This window comes from Catharus ustulatus, chromosome 1 (assembly GCF_009819885.2).
Source record: "Catharus ustulatus isolate bCatUst1 chromosome 1, bCatUst1.pri.v2, whole genome shotgun sequence".
Taxonomy (NCBI): Eukaryota; Metazoa; Chordata; class Aves; order Passeriformes; family Turdidae; genus Catharus; species Catharus ustulatus.
The window spans coordinates 52,576,622-52,594,309 of NC_046221.1; the positions used below are offsets into that span (position 1 = coordinate 52,576,622).

General features: G+C 45.9%; 1 protein-coding gene across 1 annotated transcript; it reads left to right on the forward strand.

Annotated features, from left to right (window-relative positions):
- The first annotated feature begins 256 nt into the window (after positions 1 to 256).
- On the forward strand, positions 257 to 15,144 carry PDIA4 (protein disulfide isomerase family A member 4). Its single transcript, XM_033053011.2, has 10 exons — positions 257 to 410; positions 5,513 to 5,684; positions 7,281 to 7,486; positions 8,115 to 8,253; positions 10,207 to 10,412; positions 11,080 to 11,238; positions 13,022 to 13,173; positions 13,547 to 13,703; positions 13,798 to 14,031; positions 14,468 to 15,144. Exons 1-10 carry the CDS (start codon positions 311 to 313, stop codon positions 14,881 to 14,883), a joined length of 1,941 nt encoding a protein of 646 aa, XP_032908902.1. The 5' UTR covers positions 257 to 310; the 3' UTR covers positions 14,884 to 15,144.
- The last annotated feature ends 2,544 nt before the right edge of the window (positions 15,145 to 17,688 follow it).

Genomic DNA, 17,688 nt, shown 5'->3' on the forward strand with positions numbered 1-17,688 from the left:
CCGGGAGCTTCTGCACCCGGTGGTGCCGCCGCATTTCTGCCGCTGCTCCGGTCGACGGCGCCCGTGTCCCGCCGCGGTGCCTCGACCTCTGCCACCGGAGGCCACCGGGGTCGCCACGGATCCTGCAAAGACCGTGCACCCCGCGCCGGGGGCCCTCGTGACGATTGTTGATTGGCGGCCGCGTCAAGCACGTGTTGGTGCAGCAGCTAATCAGAGGGCGCGAGGGGCGGGGCGAGGGGCGGGGCGAGGGGCGGGGCGGGTGGCGGGAGAGCGGCGTAGGGAGCAGACAGGCCGGGCCAGCAGCGGCTGGATGAGGATGCGCGGGTTGTGGGTGTTGGTGCTGTTGCTGGGGCTGGCTCAGATCGCCCTCCTGGCGCGGGGCGCGGCGGCACAGGAGGAGGATGATGACGGTGAGCGCGGGCAGGGGCGGGCCGGCTGCGCATATTGGGTCCCCCTCTGCAAGAGGCAGCGGCGCCGCGGCCCCGGCGCTGGGCGCTGCGGAGAGCCCGGGCTGACCGGGCGCCGCTGGTGCTGGGGTGCTCCTCGCAGGCCTCTGTGCAGGATGCTGAGTCCATCCCGTGAAGGCACTGAGGGCCGTACGAGCCGCTTGTCCCGGCGCTGCTCGACTGTTTCTACTCCGTGGGGCGGCTCTGCCTCGCCTCTCCCAAGCTCGGAGTTAACAGCTAGCTAATAATTGTTGGCATGTTGGCAAATCCCTTTTAAATGTCCAGGGAATTTGCGATTTCTTTATTCTGACTCGTATCGGGCAGATTGCGATTTCATTATATGGAGAGGGACTCTTCATCAGGAACTGTTATGATAAGACGTGGAGTAATGGGTGCAGATTGAAAGAAGAGAAATTTAGGTTCGATATGAGGTTTACTCTGAGGGTGGTGAGACACTAGGACAGGTTGCCTAGAGAGGTTGTGGGTACCCCAAAAACGGCAGTGTTTAAGACCACCAAGCAGTGGTGTAGTGGGAGGTGTCCCTTCTCGTGGCTGAGGAGTTGGGACTATGAGATCTTTAAGGTCCCGTCCAACCCTTAGCATTCTATGATTCTGTGATCGAGGACTCTTTTCCTTACTCCTTTGTTCAGGGACTCTGTGCATTCTTCGTATTTCAAACTGATTTTTTTTTTTTTCTCCCAGAAGGAAGGCCCATTGTTACCATCTTCTTGGTGTTTCTTCCCACCGTCTTTGAATTTCACTGACGTGTGTCTCCTCCTTTCCAAAATTAGCTGAAACAAAGCTACTCAGGCTTATTGAGCCTGTATGTAGGAGGCAGACATTTGAAGGTGTTTCTTTTTTTTGGTTTTAAGTTTCTTTCATGTGGATTTTGGTAAATTATGCATCTTTCATATTTCCTATGTGAACACTGCTGTATTTTAAGTATTAGAGGGCTTTTAGAGCAACTGGATTATGGATGACCTTTTGAACTCATATCCTGCAACTTCTTGCTTTCCTAACAGGCAGTAAAACTTGTAGAAGTTTTAATCAGTTGCATTTAAATCAGTTACCCTATTTGTGTAACTAACTATAGAGTCTGTAGGATAAGGGTAAAGAGATTTGTTTTAAATTATATGGTATCTGCACTAAGAAGATGGAGCTACTGAATCTTCCTGTGGAGCTCTTTTCTTTTTTTCTCTGTTGTAAACTGGAATACAGTTATTGTGCCTCTTTCACTGCTTTTAGCTAGAGCATCGTTATGGTTTCTTTGTAACATATGACAAAGCCAAATACCGATTTCTCCTTCCCCTTTCAAAGGGTGAAGTAACGCCTGTAATGTTAGTGTTACCTGTGGCTGGCAGCAGTGGATCCGCTTCTTGTGTGCCAGCCTCTCATCAGTATTTCCCATGCTTGCTCTTCTTCTCGTTATAGGAGTTCTCGGGATCGAAGATACACAGTGATAGAAGTATCTCCTGCTGTGTGGAGCTGAACACTAATCCACTGCCCAATTTGAATTGTTTTCCAGGTTCTATTGTGTATCTTGAATTTGTATACAGATCATGAACTTTACAAAGACTTTGCTTTAAAAGTACACATGATTAGGGTTTTCCATTTTTGCCCTTGGAATGCGGACTTGGGTGAAATGGAGTAAATTTACTTTGCAACAAGGAAGTAATCTTACGCACATTGTTTGTTGGGGAGATTAAAAGTTCTGAGCAAAGCCACCGAGATTTGGGAAGTGAGTTTTGAGCACAGCAGGGGGTCAAATATGCTGGAAGTGAGGTTAGCCTGAATCCTCACCACTACACCCTTAGCACCCTGATGATGGGAAAGGAGGGATCATGTAGAGGATCCACTACAGAAAAGATTGAGGGTGCTGATATTATTGAAAATCTTTTGAATGCCCTGGCAACACATGATGAGTCCTGAGTTCTGGGTTTCTGAAAACTGAGCTCATCCAGTTAGGGAACAGTGTGCTCATCAAAAGGAAACTTTCAGGCAGAATCCCAAAGCCATTGGTATCTGGATGCAGCTTTTTTGTATAGGATCTGCTTTGTTTAAGAAAATGTTACTGGGTCAAATTTTTGATAAACGCTGAGCATTCAGCAAAGTTACTGTAAGAAGTCATTTCAGAGTAACTGTCATCTGCACAAAGGCCTGCCAGCCAGCGTCGTGTACTTCAAGTTTTTAAAAAAAGTACCTTCTTTATCACGTTTTTTGACTTGTGTAGTATAGTAATGTGTTGGAATTTGTGGACGCTTTTGTTTGGGTTTTTTTGTGCAAGATGGTTATCCGTATTTTACCCTAGGACAGGTTTTAGCCACAGCTGTCACAGCTATTGGCTTTTTATTAGCTCCTTCTGCCATCTCTGGTGTCACAGTTAGACTCATTCTGGTCTCTTTAAATTGCAACTTGTTCTTAATGGGAAAAAAAAGTCCTGCTTGCTTCTCGCACGATTGGGTCCCTGAAACAGGTCTTTCAGTCCCAACAGTAAAGGGAGGGCAGAGGTAGCTGTGATAGCTCTAGGTGTTGGTGAAGCTGGAAGCTGCAGGAAATAAATTTGCACTCTTAAGGACCGATATCTAAGTGTGGCTAACTTTTTTTTTTTTTTATGCACACCCTCCTTAAGTCACTTGGGAAAAGGCGGAGTCCTGCTGTTCCAGTGCTATTGTCCTGCCTCCACCTCCAGGGAGGAGGAAGTGGGTGTGTGTGATGCCGATGACGATTTGTCACTGTCAGGAAAGGTTTATGTTCGCAGGCTGTAGAGCCGCTTGCAGGAAAAGAGACAAAATTATTTAGTTGAAGGATGGCGGACCTAATGGTTACATTTTCCACCGGAGCTAGATGCTTCTGCAGGTGATACCTTGTTCTTTGTTTTTTAAAAAAACAGGTGCCACTGTAGCTGCTGTGGTCTTTTGTCTCTCTTGGGGGTGGGTAGTGAGCAGAGCGAGCAGAACAAGGGTCACAGCCTGGTGGATAGTTTGAAGTGCAGGAGCAAAACTGGCTGGCTGGTTTTGCTCGCATTCCTTTGTGCGAGGGAAAGTCATATCTGTGGCAATTTCCCAGGATTTCAGGCATAGGCCAGCCAGGAACAGCCTGCAGTGAAACATAGCCCTCAGAACTACTGGGCACCCATGCAAGGCACAAGTTTTGCCTGCTGTAGCCCCACGAAATCCATCTGTTTCACCGGGGCGGTTCTACAGGTATGTGAGGTGTAGATTCATTCAAAGGTGAGCAAGTGCTGCAACACAGGAGGCTATGTTTGCTTGCAAGTAGTACTTTTAGCTGCCTCAAAGATCAGGTGAAACGCTAGTACTTGTTAAAGAAACCTAATCCAGATGACTGCTATTGTGTGATAAATGATCTCCTGTGATCTCTCCTCAACAGAAGCTTTAATGTTTTCATGGTACATAAAGTTGACCTCTAATTAAAATCAACATATTTTCTCCGAGAGCCCATACTGTTTCCTGAGAGCATATAGACTTGTTTTTGTATACTTTCTTTTAAAATAAAAATAGCTATTGCAGTTTAATGGCATAATTTTATCCAAGGTGAGATTGTTCCTAATGTCTGTTGTTAGTCTGAGAAAAGTGGGGTTTGTTTTGTTTGCTATTTCATACCTGGATAGCATGTATTTATCATTCTTAGCTTTCAAGTTCCTGATGAAATCAGAATATTTTCAGAATACTGCTGCAGTAACTCCTCTCAGTTCAGTCAAAAGCCAGTTAAAGTTAAATAGAAAATAATTTTGAACAAGAAACTTTAATCCTTCTTTCTTTTTTAAATTTTTTTCCCTTCTTCCTGCTCTGGGGACTCCTACTGGTTGAAAGGAGCTTAAGCTTCATTGTTTTACAATTTTCATTTGAGATGAGATATTTTCATTACTTGTTCTGTAATGGAAATTCTTTTGAAGTCCTTCAGGAATGTCTGATTTCCTTGAAAGATAGCAGTTTAAAAAAAAACAGTTTAAAGGAACATGTGAAAGGTCGGATAGTGAAAAAAAAATCTCAAATTCCAAGCCAACAAAGAATGAACCAGTAGAAATGTACTGGCTTCAGCTTTCATTTGCTAATTTTGCTTTGGAAAGGCCTGCCCAAAATCACTTCTTTCCCATATATATATATAAATTTTTTTTTTTTTTTTTTTTTGGAAGAGTACCTGAGTACCTGGCATCTGCAAGGTACATAGAAGTGAGTTTTCTTGACTCCTGCAGTCACTTACTTGATTTTACATTCACTGCAGCCTGGTGTTGATCCAGAGCAGAGTGATTTGTGTTCCTGTGACTGAAAGGCTCCTCAATAAATAGTAGACCTGAATCATTGCTGTAAAACATCACTGTAACTTAAAGCAAGACTGGCAGAGGTGGATGGAGCAGTCAGGAAAGAAGCACAGTTTTGAAGTGTTGCCTCCAAACCGCCTTGATGGTAGCAAAATTGTAACATTTGAGGTTATAGTAAGTGAGTCTGTTTATTAGACCTTTAGACAGGCAGGATATAGCTATTGTGGTGACAGGTCTCCTGAGTAGAGGTACAAGGGAAGCCCTGGGAACAGATAACACCTGCTTTTTTGCTGTAAGACACTAATTTTTCCAACCTCAAGTTGGCTACACTTAAAGGACAGCTGTTTCATTGCATGATGGAGGGGTTGTGTTTGAAGTTGAGGTATCATCTGTATGTCCTTCTTGCCCAGCAAAACATGTCTCACTGCCCGCATTTCAACAATATGTCCATCAAACCTTGGTGGAAACTGTTGCATAGATTTGTGTGCTTTAATTCTTCTTGTATCTATTTTGTTCGTTCACCCTGAAATGTGAAATGCCTGTTGATACTTTACTGAAATATTAATATTGTTAGCTGGTGTAGTATGGACAAAATTGAAATGGTCAAACATCTGAATCCAAGCTCTTTGCAAACTGAGATAGCTGTCACTGTATGCGGAGCAGGAACTAATTCATGTGGGTACTTTCCTTAACCACAGGAGACATCTAATCCATCTTAAATCTTGTACTGTCACTTCAATGTTAAACCTGACACAATCTAATCTGTGTCATATTCTTACCTTTCCAGAATCTGTTAGAAAACAAGCTGACAATGATGGTGATGATGATGACGAAGATGATGAAGATGATGATGATTCTGTAGTTAAAGAAGAAAATGGTGTATTAGTCTTGAATGATGCAAACTTTGACACCTTCACTGCAGACAAGGATACTGTGCTGCTGGAGTTCTATGCGCCATGGTGGGTTCACAGCAGCACCTTCTTGGGTGCAGTGTCAGAGAGCTGCTCTGCCAGGACGAGCTCCTAAAAAGTGAGCTTGAGTTGCCATTTTAAAGATAGCGTAAGAGTAACTTGTCTGCAAGAGATGCCCTGGACTCTGCTATGTCCGGGGAAGGAGATGGTTCTGGTGGTGTGGAGGAGCCTTTTTTTTTGCCATGTACCATGCAATAGCCAACAGCCTGCTCCTGTTCCACAGATGTGGGTTGTGTTGAGGGATCCCATGCCTAGGGAAGCACAAACCTGATTTTATCCCTGTTCTATGCCTGTCAGGGAACAGAAATAGTCCCAGTGAGGCCCAGAAAAGTCATGCAGTGTGGTTTTGCAGCCTGTTATCATTCTGTGCCACTGCTGAACCACTGAGAATGTGTGTATTTGCTCGTCTAGATGGAGTAGTGAAGACTTCCCTAGCAGGGGAGTTGCCAGAAGGTTTTCCTTTCCAAATTCACATTTCTGTCCTTGCCAGAAGGGTGTGGTATGATTAGAGACATAGCTTATTTGAATTATCAATTTAAACAGTGCCTCATACATCTACCTAATGAGGCAGTTCTGCTGGCATCCCAGTGTATACAGCACCACTGTCTGCTCCAGGGGAGCTAAAATGGATTACCTGCATAAAACCAAGACAAAGGATTTAGGCCAGGATGTGTCTTCTCTTGCATTCTTATGTTCAAAAACATTGGGGGTGATTATGGGGGGAAAACAAGAGTAGAAGATATTTTCAGTAGAGTTGCTGAGTTAGTGTTGCAGCCAGAACCTCTTTTCCTTTGTGGCTCAGTGATACAAAAACAACTTACTCATTGGTCCTTCTCCAGCCTTTGAATAGAGGGGGAATATAATCTTGCTTGAGGTGGAGTTGCACTTTGACTTGTGCCGTTCTTGTCACAGAGAATCTCATCCTTACTTGGCTGTAGGCACTAATTCTGCAGCTGTAGTTTGCCTACATGAAAACTAAGCATGAAGTTTAATTTGTCTGAGCAGAAGGATGTGTGTCATCATAGACTAAATACCTTTCCTATTTTTCTACTCCCCCTGCCAGCTGAGAGGCTAAGGAGCACAGGGCACAGGCGATCTGCCACACGCTTCTTTCTGTTTTCCTACATTTTCGTGCTTTAATCTTTAGCTTGTCAGGTTATATTTAGCATTTCTTATGCTAGTATCCTCTGTCATGCCTGCTTTTGCAGCAGGAGCCTCTGTTCTTCTCAGAGAAGAAGCTGAATTGAGACCATATTTGTGGGGGAAGGAAGAAAGGAGGAGCATAATACAGGTTTACAACTTCGTTGTAAAAGCAGTTGTTGAACTTTTACATAATTTTCTAAAGTATATGGCAATATAGTCTACATTAAATAAAAATTGAGAAAAATAAAAAGGTTTTGATGTGAATAAACAGTACATTAGCTACAGTTGCTCTCTCTCTCCATAATCTGAACATGTAGTGAGACAAACCTTTCTGTGCTGATGATGACATCTGTCAGAAGGCCTCCTGGAAATGCAGAGCAGCAGAGCACCTCTGCATGTCTGTCATACATTTATGTACCTACTTGTGTCTTCCTCTAACAGGTGTGGGCACTGCAAACAGTTTGCTCCTGAATATGAAAAGATAGCCAAAACTCTGAAGGAAAATGACCCTCCTATTCCTGTAGCCAAAATAGATGCTACTGCAGCCACTTCACTGTCAAGTCGTTTTGATGTCAGTGGCTACCCAACCATCAAAATCCTGAAAAAAGGCCAAGCTGTTGATTATGATGGGTCTCGGACAGAAGATGGTAAGCACCAGTCCTTTGCAGTTCCCTGTAAAAAAAGCAAAGTAGCATATGATCTTGTTTCTTTAATATGTGACTGTTTTGAAGGACTCTGATCTCAAATTGTTTATCTTAAACTAAGTAATATTATGAATACTGAAATTTTCCCTGTTTTCTCAACAGACTGCATGCTAGAGGTAGTGGGTAGTGCTGTTACTAACAGAAGGTTTTTAGAAATATGACTTGACTAGAAGAGGAGGAAGTCTCATGTTTGCTGAAGGATCAACCAATAAACATTTGATCTATATATTGACTGCATAGAAACCCACTCAGACTTTGCTTAATTAATATGCCCAGCTCCAGTCATAGGCGGAAAAATTACCTTTTCTGTCTGTTTTGAGATGGAATTCAGTGCTGTAAAGTACAGATCTGTGCTCTGCTCTATGGAGTGAAGAGAAGACCTTCTTGGCAATGCCAACAAGGAAATAAGGCATAAAGGAGCTTGATAAAGAAAGTGTTGCCATGTAAGCTTGGTGTGTAAGCATTGGTCCAGCACCATGCTTGCCACTCTGATTTCAAATTCTTGAATTTGACATGCTACTGGTATGAAAAATTGCATACTGGCTAATTGGGTTATTGAACTGTATTTCAGCTATTGTGGCCAAAGTTAAGGAGGTTTCTGACCCGAACTGGACCCCTCCACCTGAAGCTACTCTGATATTGACCCAGGATAATTTTGACGAAGTTGTGAATGATGCTGATATTATCCTGGTGGAGTTCTATGCTCCATGGTAAGCAAGAAGGCAGTCACCTGGATTTGTCTAGCACACACGGCCTGAATACACTTGGTGAACCTGTCTTCCATTGTTATGCCTCTTTACACACCTTTGACTCATGCAAAGCTTGTGTACTTCACTTCTAATCTGCCCCTAGGATCACATTGCAAATTGCTAGCACACTATCTGTGTATCTGTGTCTCAGCAAGGGGTGGTGTCCAAATCTTCACAGGAGGTTCACAACATTTACAGTAGTTTCACGAATACAAGCCGCACGGAGTATAAGCCGCACTTCCGGTGCCTCGACAATGTTGCTGTCTTTGTCAATAGATAAGCCGCACCCCGAATATTAGCCGCACTTTCGTTTGTAGCGAGAATCCGTGCGCAGCTTTCACAAATTGGCCAATTAGTAACAGGATCGCGGCATAGCGGGGTTTATTGGCTCGGGGCAGGGCCAGGAAGGCTCAGCCCGCTCATGGTTGCCGACGGGGCCGGCCGGGTGGTGCTGCAGCCGCCGCCAGGCTCACTGGCCCCCCTCTCCCGTCAGCACCGCCTCGCTGCCGCGTTTGCTCGCCCTGCCAGCGGGCCAGGCGCCGCCGCCGCTGCCAGGCACGCCGGCTGCCCCGCTGCTGCGTTTGCTCGCCCGGCCGGAGGGCTACCGCCGCCGCCGGGCTCGCTGGCCCCCCTCTCCCGTCAGCACTGCCCTGCTGCCGCGTTTGCTCGTCCTGCCGGCGGGCCAGCCGCCGCCGCCGCTGCCAGGCACGCCGGCCGCCCCGCTGCTGCGTTTACTCGCCCGGCCGGAGGGCTGCCGTCGCCGCCGCTGCCAGGCACGCCGGCTGCCCCGCTGCTGCGTTTGCTCGCCCGGCCGGAGGGCTACCGCCGCCGCCGGGCTCGCTGGCCCCCCTCTCCCGTCAGCACTGCCCTGCTGCCGCGTTTGCTCGTCCTGCCGGCGGGCCAGCCGCCGCTGCCAGGCACGCCGGCCGCCCCGCTGCTGCGTTTACTCGCCCGGCCGGAGGGCTGCCGTCGCCGCCGCTGCCAGGCACGCCGGCCGCCCCGCTGCTGCGTTTACTCACCCTGCCGGCGGGCCAGCCGCCGCCGCCGCTGCCAGGTACGCCGGCCGCCCCGCACCATGTTAGCTCGCCCGGCCGGCAGGGCTGCCGCCGCTGCCAGGTTCTGCCGGTGGGGCGGCCGCCACCAGGCTTGCCGGCCGCCCCCTCCCGTCTGCACCGCCGCCGCGTTTGCTCGCCCTGGCCGGCACTGCAGGCCCCCGCACCGCCGGGCTCCCCCACGCTGCTGGCCCCGATTCTGCTGGGCTTCCCCCGCTGCCAGGCAGCCCCACCCGCCGGGCTTCCTGCTTCTGCCATGCTCCCCTGCACTGCTAGCCCCAGTCCTCCCAGGCTTCCCCGCCCTGCTGGCCCAGGCTCTGCCGCCCCCCCTGCCCTTCCCTGCTGGCCCAGGCTCTGCCGCCCGCCTCCCACACTGCTGGCCCCGCCTCTGCCAGGCTTTCCCACCTCAGCCGGGGCCGGCTGGGCTCCAGCTTGGCTTGGGGCTGCCGCGGGCTCTCACTTCCGTGTTGGCAGCTTTTAGAATATTGTTCATGTATTAGCCGCCCTCGAATATTAGCCACACTTCCGGGTTTCCACCAAACTTTTGGTCAAATTGGTGCGGCTTCTATTCATGAAATTACTGTACTAATTTGGGAACACACTGATATACTGAAAACCAAAGATAATTGGTCCTTAGTTTAAAAATGGCCTCTAAAAATGAAGCTACCTGTAGTAATGTGAGGCCAGGCACAGAGGCCACCTTCAGGTTGCAGAGACATGTCTTTCCAGGCTGAAGTGTTCTCTGTAGATTCAATGATCTCATTTCTGCGTTCTGGAAGACTTAACTCTTCCACTTCAGAGGTGGAAGGTAACTGGAAAGCTTAATGGCTTGTAAAAAGTGCCCTCTGCTCTCCCTCCCTAGGTGTGGACACTGCAAGAGGCTTGCTCCAGAATATGAGAAGGCTGCCCAGGAGCTCAGCAAGCGCACACCTCCCATCCGCCTGGCTAAAGTTGATGCCACGGCTGAAACTGAGCTTGCAAAGAAGTTTGATGTTACTGGCTACCCAACTCTCAAAATCTTCCGCAAGGGCAAACCTTATGACTACAGTGGTCCACGGGAAAAATACGGTACTGCAACTTAGGCTTTTTCTTGTTTTCTGAGGCCTTGACCACAAATATTTCAACGTATCTGTAGGACTTGCAGACTTGTTAATATCATAGCAGCAGGAGTTGGAAAAAACTGAAAAATTCTGCTCTCATATAGGCTATTTAAATTTGTCTCTAGTCTTAATAACATCTTTTGGTGGCACTATCAACTCCTTTCAGTATCAAGTAAGTTAAATACATATGGTGAAGCGGTGACAATGTGAGTAAATGGGCAGGTTTTAATTGTACTGGAATGAGCCTTGAGGGCTGCCAAAATACTCAATATTAAATTTTGAATAGTCTTAAGTCCTCTCTTTTCTTAAGTAGCACTTTGGCTCATAATAGGTTCAGGAGACAGTAAATGGTCTGGAATTTCACGAAGGAGTGTAGCTTACAACATCAACTAATATCCATGTGCTTGGTCACTTCTTCTGAAACCAACCTAAATGGGAATATTCAGAACTGTAGCTTTAAAAACTTGGACTGAGGTCTTGCTGATTTAATCTTTAGGTTGTTGTGGGAAGGCTGCACAGGAAGAAAGGTCTCTGTGGGAAATATGGTATTAAACAATGTAGTAGAATGGAATGCCCAAATCTTGCAGTTCAGTAAATGTTCTAAGCAACTTTTTGGGGGCATGTTTGTCTCACAGGTATTGTTGACTACATGATTGAACAGGCTGGTCCTCCATCCAAACAGATTCAGACTACCAAGCAGGTACAGGAATTTCTGAGGGATGGGGATGATGTCATCATCATTGGTGTCTTTAGGGGAGAGAATGACAAAACCTATCAGCTCTATCAGGAAGCAGGTACAGAATGTTTTAAAATATTAATGAAATATGTTTTGTTGGGATTCTGCTTAGGACTTTGGGCATGGAGAGGTCAGTTATTTCAGCTCCTAGTTCAGAAGGGAAGGTTGGAGAGGAGAAGGAGTAGGAGGAAGGGTGATCTACTTGTACTCAAAAAATGTCAACCAGTCACAGAATATATCTCTGCTTGGTAATTGTGTCCCTAAAAACATGTGGACTAGGGAGGAGGGAAAATTTCTTCCTGTGAAACAAACCACAGTTTCTTGGCTTAAAGCCTAGATATGTTTGCTGTCTGTTACTCATTTCATATCTGGCAGTCCAGAGTCAGTCTTCACCAAACTCATCTGGGATGAGAGGCCTGCATAAAGAATCATCACCCATGTCTGGGTCATTTTAGCTATACCATTCTTGGTCTAGGCAAATTGTCCATGTCTGATTCTGGTGCTGCTGTCATAGTTGGATTAGGAGCTACAGTAAATTCACGAATACAAGCCGCACTGAGTATAAGCCGCATCTCTGGGTGTTGGCAAATATTTCGTTTTTTGTCCATAAATAAACCGCACCTGAGTATAAGCCGCTCTGTCGTTCGCAGCGAGGACCCGCGTGCAACAAAGTTGCCAAATAGTAACCGAACCGCGGCAGGGCAGGGTTTACTGGCTCGGCTCGGGCTGTGCAGGCTCAGCCCGCTAGGGGCTGCTGACGGGGCCAAGTAGCCCAGCCCGGCGCTGCCGCTCGGTGGGACCACTGGGGGCCAGCCACCGCTGCCACTGGGCTCAGTCACCACAGCCCGGCGCTACCCTGTGGTGGCAGGCAGGGACGGAGCCCCCCCCGCTCCCGCTGCGGCGGCGGCGGGCGGGGACGGAGCCCCCTGCCGCCTCCCCGAGCTGCGGCAGGGCTGGCCCTGGTCCCCCGCCGCCTCCCAGAGCCGCGGCGGGGGCGGCCCGGGTCCCCCGCCGCCTCCCAGAGCTGCGGCAGGGCTGGCCCTGGTCCCCCGCCACCTCCCAGAGCCGCGGCAGTGGCGGCCCGGGTCCACCCCCCCTCCCTGAGCCGTGGCAATGGCGACGCGGGGCCCCCCCGTCTCTTCTCCGGGCTGTGGCAGAGGAGGGAAGGAAAGACCTCTCCCTCCTCTCTCCCCGCCCCCCGTGCTGCCTGCAGGGAGCCAGGCTCCACCCGCGGTGCAACAGAGTAGCGATTTGTAACAATCGCAAAATGCCAACTTTGCAGCTGCTCGGGTCAGCATTCTGGCAGGCACTTCTGAGGTTGTAAATGTCAGAAAATTATTCACATATTAGCCGCTCCTGTTTATTAGCCACATTTTCGGTTTAGGAGCAAAATCTTAGTCAAATTGGTGCGGCTTGTATTCGTGAAATTACTGTAATTTGTTTGCCTCAGCATGGCAAGATACCGAACTGTTTCCCAGGCTGCCCCAAAGCAAATAGTTTGGCTAGCTGACCTATTTGGGGGGAAGAGGTAGGAGGTTGATAAAAGAATAACTATTTCGCTGTATATGTTTTGGAAGCTGGTCAAGGTGTTTGAATGTGTAGAATAGCTCATGAAGTGGATGGCTTGTTGAACAGCATTCAAATAGTGCTACTGGAATTGTATGTATATTCACATCCTTCTCACCCCTGGATGAGAGCTGTTGTCTAAGACTGGGTTGTTCTGTGTCACTTGCAGAACAGGAAGAGAGTTTCTTTGCAGTTACAGTCTCAAGATCTCAGTTACAGGCTGTCAGTTCATTTCTAAATATTCATTTTCCTTCACCCTTACCTTAATTTTTCAGCTAACGGTTTGAGAGAAGATTATAAATTCCATCACACCTTCAGCAATGAAATTGCAAAACTATTGAAAGCCTCTCCTGGAAATCTGGTTGTCATGCAGCCAGAAAAATTTCAGTCAAAGTATGAGCCCAGGATGCGTGTTCTGAATCTTAAGGCAAGTAGATGGTCCAGAGCTAAAAAGTCTGTGTGCAGGATTGCAGTTTCTTTGTAATTACGATCAGTTGGCATATTCCTATTGGAATTACTTCCGCTAGATATTTGAGTAAACCTGTTTGTCCACTGAAACTGTATTGCTTTGTACAAGACGACTTCATGAAATTAGTCCAGATGTTATGTTTTCAAACAATAATTTGTCCTTACAATATTCAGTACTCAAAGGTTTGAAGAATGTGGTGATAGCCTTTTTTCTATAACATGTACTTCCCTCTTTCACATTCATGTGTGTATCAATATTGGTTTTTTGGTAGTGTGTAGCAGAAATGCTTAAATCTGGTTGCTTGAACTTTTTTTTAATTATTTATTTACAGGACTCTACAGATGGATCTGAGATTAAAGAGCACGTGCTAAAATATGCTTTGCCTCTAGTTGGTCATCGCAAGCTTTCCAACGATGCCAAAAGATACTCCAAGCGTCCTCTAGTGGTTGTCTACTATTCTGTGGACTTTGGTTTTGACTACCGTGTTGGTAGGTTTGCTACATTTACCTTTCTTCCACGTTGAGAGGAAACAGGCACTAAATAACTAGAAATTATCAATTTTGTCCTATTTTGGTTTTTCAGCTACCCAGTACTGGAGAAGCAAAGTCCTGGAAGTGGCTAAAGACTTCCCTGAATATGTGTTTGCTGTTTCTGATGAGGAGGATTATTCTTCCGAAATAAAAGACTTGGGCCTGCTTGAGAGTGGAGAGGATGTCAACGCTGCCATTCTGGATGAAGGTGGCAAGAAGTATGCCATGGAGCCAGAAGAATTTGACTCTGATGTACTCAGACAGTTTGTGCTGGCATTCAAAAAAGGTATCGTTTCTAAAATAGGGTTCTCTAAGCTATTTTGTTTATCCTTCCAAGAGTTCTTTCTTGAGATGATGGCTCCAGTAAGCAGAGTCTGTTTTACAAGCCTAAAATGTTCCAGTATTCTACAGTGTGAGCTGGTCATTCGTATTTGGGACTACTGTATTAAATCATGGGTTAGTACTTTGTGAATGGACAGCCATAAAAAGAGGAGAAAGGGTCTATGGAATTGCAAAACAAACTGTTGCCCATATTTCACAAGGTTATTGGGCCAAAAAACGACCAGTTAACTAGCCTGTGTTTCATGCTGAGGCAAGTTCATTTGCTGGTGCAGTGATTTTTTTCCCTGGCAAGAAGATGTACTTCTACCCTTTCTTAGGAGAGATTGTAAGGGCTACTCTTACCACATTCTAATGGTGTTGTGTGTTTTGCTTCCTTCTAGGAAAACTGAAGCCAATCGTGAAGTCCCAGCCAGTGCCAAAAAATAACAAAGGGCCTGTGAAAGTGGTAGTGGGTAAAACTTTTGATACGATAGTGATGGATCCAAAGAATGATGTTCTCATAGAGTTCTATGCCCCATGGTGTGGACACTGCAAGAAACTAGAACCAGTGTATAATGAGCTAGGTAAAAAATACAAGAATGAGAAAAATCTGATTATAGCCAAGATGGATGCTACTGCCAACGATGTGACAAATGACCACTACAAAGTGGAGGGATTCCCCACCATCTACTTTTCTCCAAAGGACAAGAAGAGCAACCCTATTAAATTTGAAGGCGGGGACAGAGATTTAGAGCAGTTGAGCAAATTTATAGAGGAGCATGCAACAAAATTCTCCAGAGCAAAAGAAGAGCTTTAGATAAGATGAGGGTGGAGAAGAAAAATTGTTTGTACAATGTAGTTAAAATCAAGTTACTGACAAAACTTGGTGAGAGAAGAATTAAGCAGTTTTGAGCAAAAAGATTCTTGAGCAGTAAAGCAATTGCAGTATCTTTTTTTTTTTTATATGGCAGATGAGGTTTTTTTCTGGACACTGAACTTAATACTCTAATATGAATGTCTTATGTTAGTTACTGTTTTGATCTTTGGAGAAAAATACATTCTTTATTTTTTGTGACTATCTTGAGCTTTATTCTTTGACTCCAATGCAGCTGCTTTTAAGTTAAAAGATACCACCAAAAAGAAAGAAGTAGATCCCTCAGACAAATGGATTTCTCTTATTTATTGTTATGGTTACTGGGGGAAGCAGTCTTTTCATCCAGTCTTTTCTTTATGTTTCTGTGTACCTATTTATGTGACTATCACTGTATTCATAGCTGAGCATAAGAATGGAGGTTTTTTAAAATGTGGATGAATTATTTGGTCTTACTGAGATAAGACACGGGGACTTACTAACTAAATATGCTCTAGACCTGTTTTAGCTTTGTGTGTCTCTGTAGAGAGGGTGGTGCTAAAATAGCAAGTTTCTCTAATGTACCTCTCTTTACTAGTCCTTCTTGACCCACTTACATCTTAGTTCTTCCTAAATATATTTTGGAGTAATTGGAGTATGGCAGATAAAGAGCATCTAGTGGGTGGAAATGCTGGGATTCTGATGTCGGATCTATGTGTTACTGTGTCCTTTCCTTTTGCAGAGAGGAAAGTTTGATAGTGATGACTCTTTGGGCAAGCAGACTGAGACCTTCTAATGGCCTTTATTGTACTAACAGGTATTGCAAGTACAAAGGATAATCACATCCTCTCTGTGTCCCCCTTGGGAGCATATGCATTTAAAAGTGGGGTTTTGTCTTGAATGGTCCAGTTTAGATATGTCCAAAAATGTATGGGCCATGTTGAGGTTGCAGACTTGTGTGCTTTAGAAGCACTGTCTGCCTCTTCTCAGAGCTATGATGTGTGGTTTGTGTGACTTGAGTGTACCTGAGGCAGTTTTGATTCACATTTTGTTTTACAGGTAGTTTTTCTCCTGGCAGCACTGTTCTCTGTCTTGCAAAATGTCACCAGTCTTCTTTCAGTAATTGCTTGTTGCATTGGTTTTTAGATTTTTGGAGGGTGTACAAATCTAAAACCATTACCTAATCTTTTTTTGTTTTTTTCTTCTGAGGAAATGCATCCTTCTGTGTGGTGAGGATAAACCCATGTTCAGGGGGTGGTTGTTCAGGTAGAGTCTGAGGACCCAAAAGGGGATGCAAGGGAGTATGTAGTCCTTGTACTTTCCTACTGCACTTGGCATCCCTGTTCCCTTCTGCTTTAACGGGGCTATCCCCCAATAACCCAGCACAGCAAACCACAACAATCAAATTATTCTTGCAGAGGTGTATGGGGCTGCATGAAGGCTTTCTTTTCATTAATGGTTTAGCCAAGGATAGTGAACAAGCTCACCAGCAGATTATGAATGAGAGGGACAGTATCAAATCTCCTGAGGGTGCTGGCATGCACCTGAATGCTATTCAGTTCTTGTTGTTTATTAGCACAAGCTGGGAAATGCTAAGCAGCTAAGTGTTAAAGCAGTGTCATCATTTACCTCAGGCCCTGGCATTGTCCATCTCGTCACATTAGAGGGCTTTTTTTTTCCCTACTATCCTTAAGTGGACAGATGCCTGTTAAAGTTAGGCAGTACTTCATCTGCAGGGCTCTTGCCATGTAAAGTGCATTATGTTCCCATCTACTGTCATTTCTGTTTGCAGCTCTTCTGAGATCATTCAAAAGCTATAATCTATTCTAAATGTGTTGTGCCGGCAACAGGAGTGAGATCAGATTCAGGTGAGCATCAGAGGTGATTTTTTTTTCAGCTTTAGAAAATATACATACAAGCCAAGTAACAAGTTCTGTCCTGTATGTCAGTGTTACCAGCTCAGTTCTTAAAAGAAGTAGGCACAGGCTCTTAAAATCAGTTCTTAAAATATAGTTCAGGTTCTATGTCCACACAACACTGTGGGGAACTAAATTGCTCCTCATTAGTTGGCTGCAGACTTAAAGGGTTTTATTCCAAAACATCTGCCATCTAACAGGGGGATATGGATGAATATAGAACATGTAGAAGGACAGGAGAAGAGTCACTTATTGGTGGTGAAGGACTACAGTCAGGGCTGAAGTACCATTCTCCTTGGGACAGTCAGGATTAAAGTTGAGAATGAGTGTTTCTCAACTCTCTTCTGACAGGTGCTAAATTAACATTGTCATTGCCAGTGCTGTGCTATTCCTTTAAACTACTTCCTCCCAGCAGGAACCAACACCTCTCTGGATCAAAACCCCTACAGCCTCCCGGGAGCCTCTGTGGCAATAAAAGACACAAGGTCCAAGGAGTGTCCTAGATGTGCTTACTCAGTGCTTCTGCCACCCCTCTCTTTCTTTCTCCCTCTCTCTCTCTCTCTCTCTCTCTCTCTCTCTCTCTTCCTTGCCCCACAGGTGGAGGCAGCCTGTTAAGTGAATAGTTACTTCAGTAGGGTGCTGAAAGATCAGACTCTTGTTTCAGGAGCAGTAGTGCTTAAGTCAGAGCTGAATAAGGAATAGGAATACAGCAACTGTAGTACTGCTTACAGTTTCTTGCCTGCAGAAGCAGGCAGTATTGCCCCAAGCAGGTTATAGGTTTAGGTTATGAGCAGTAGAGGGAATGAGGATTTGTTCCATCCTTGGTGTCGCCTGGCCACATTTCCTATTAGTCCTT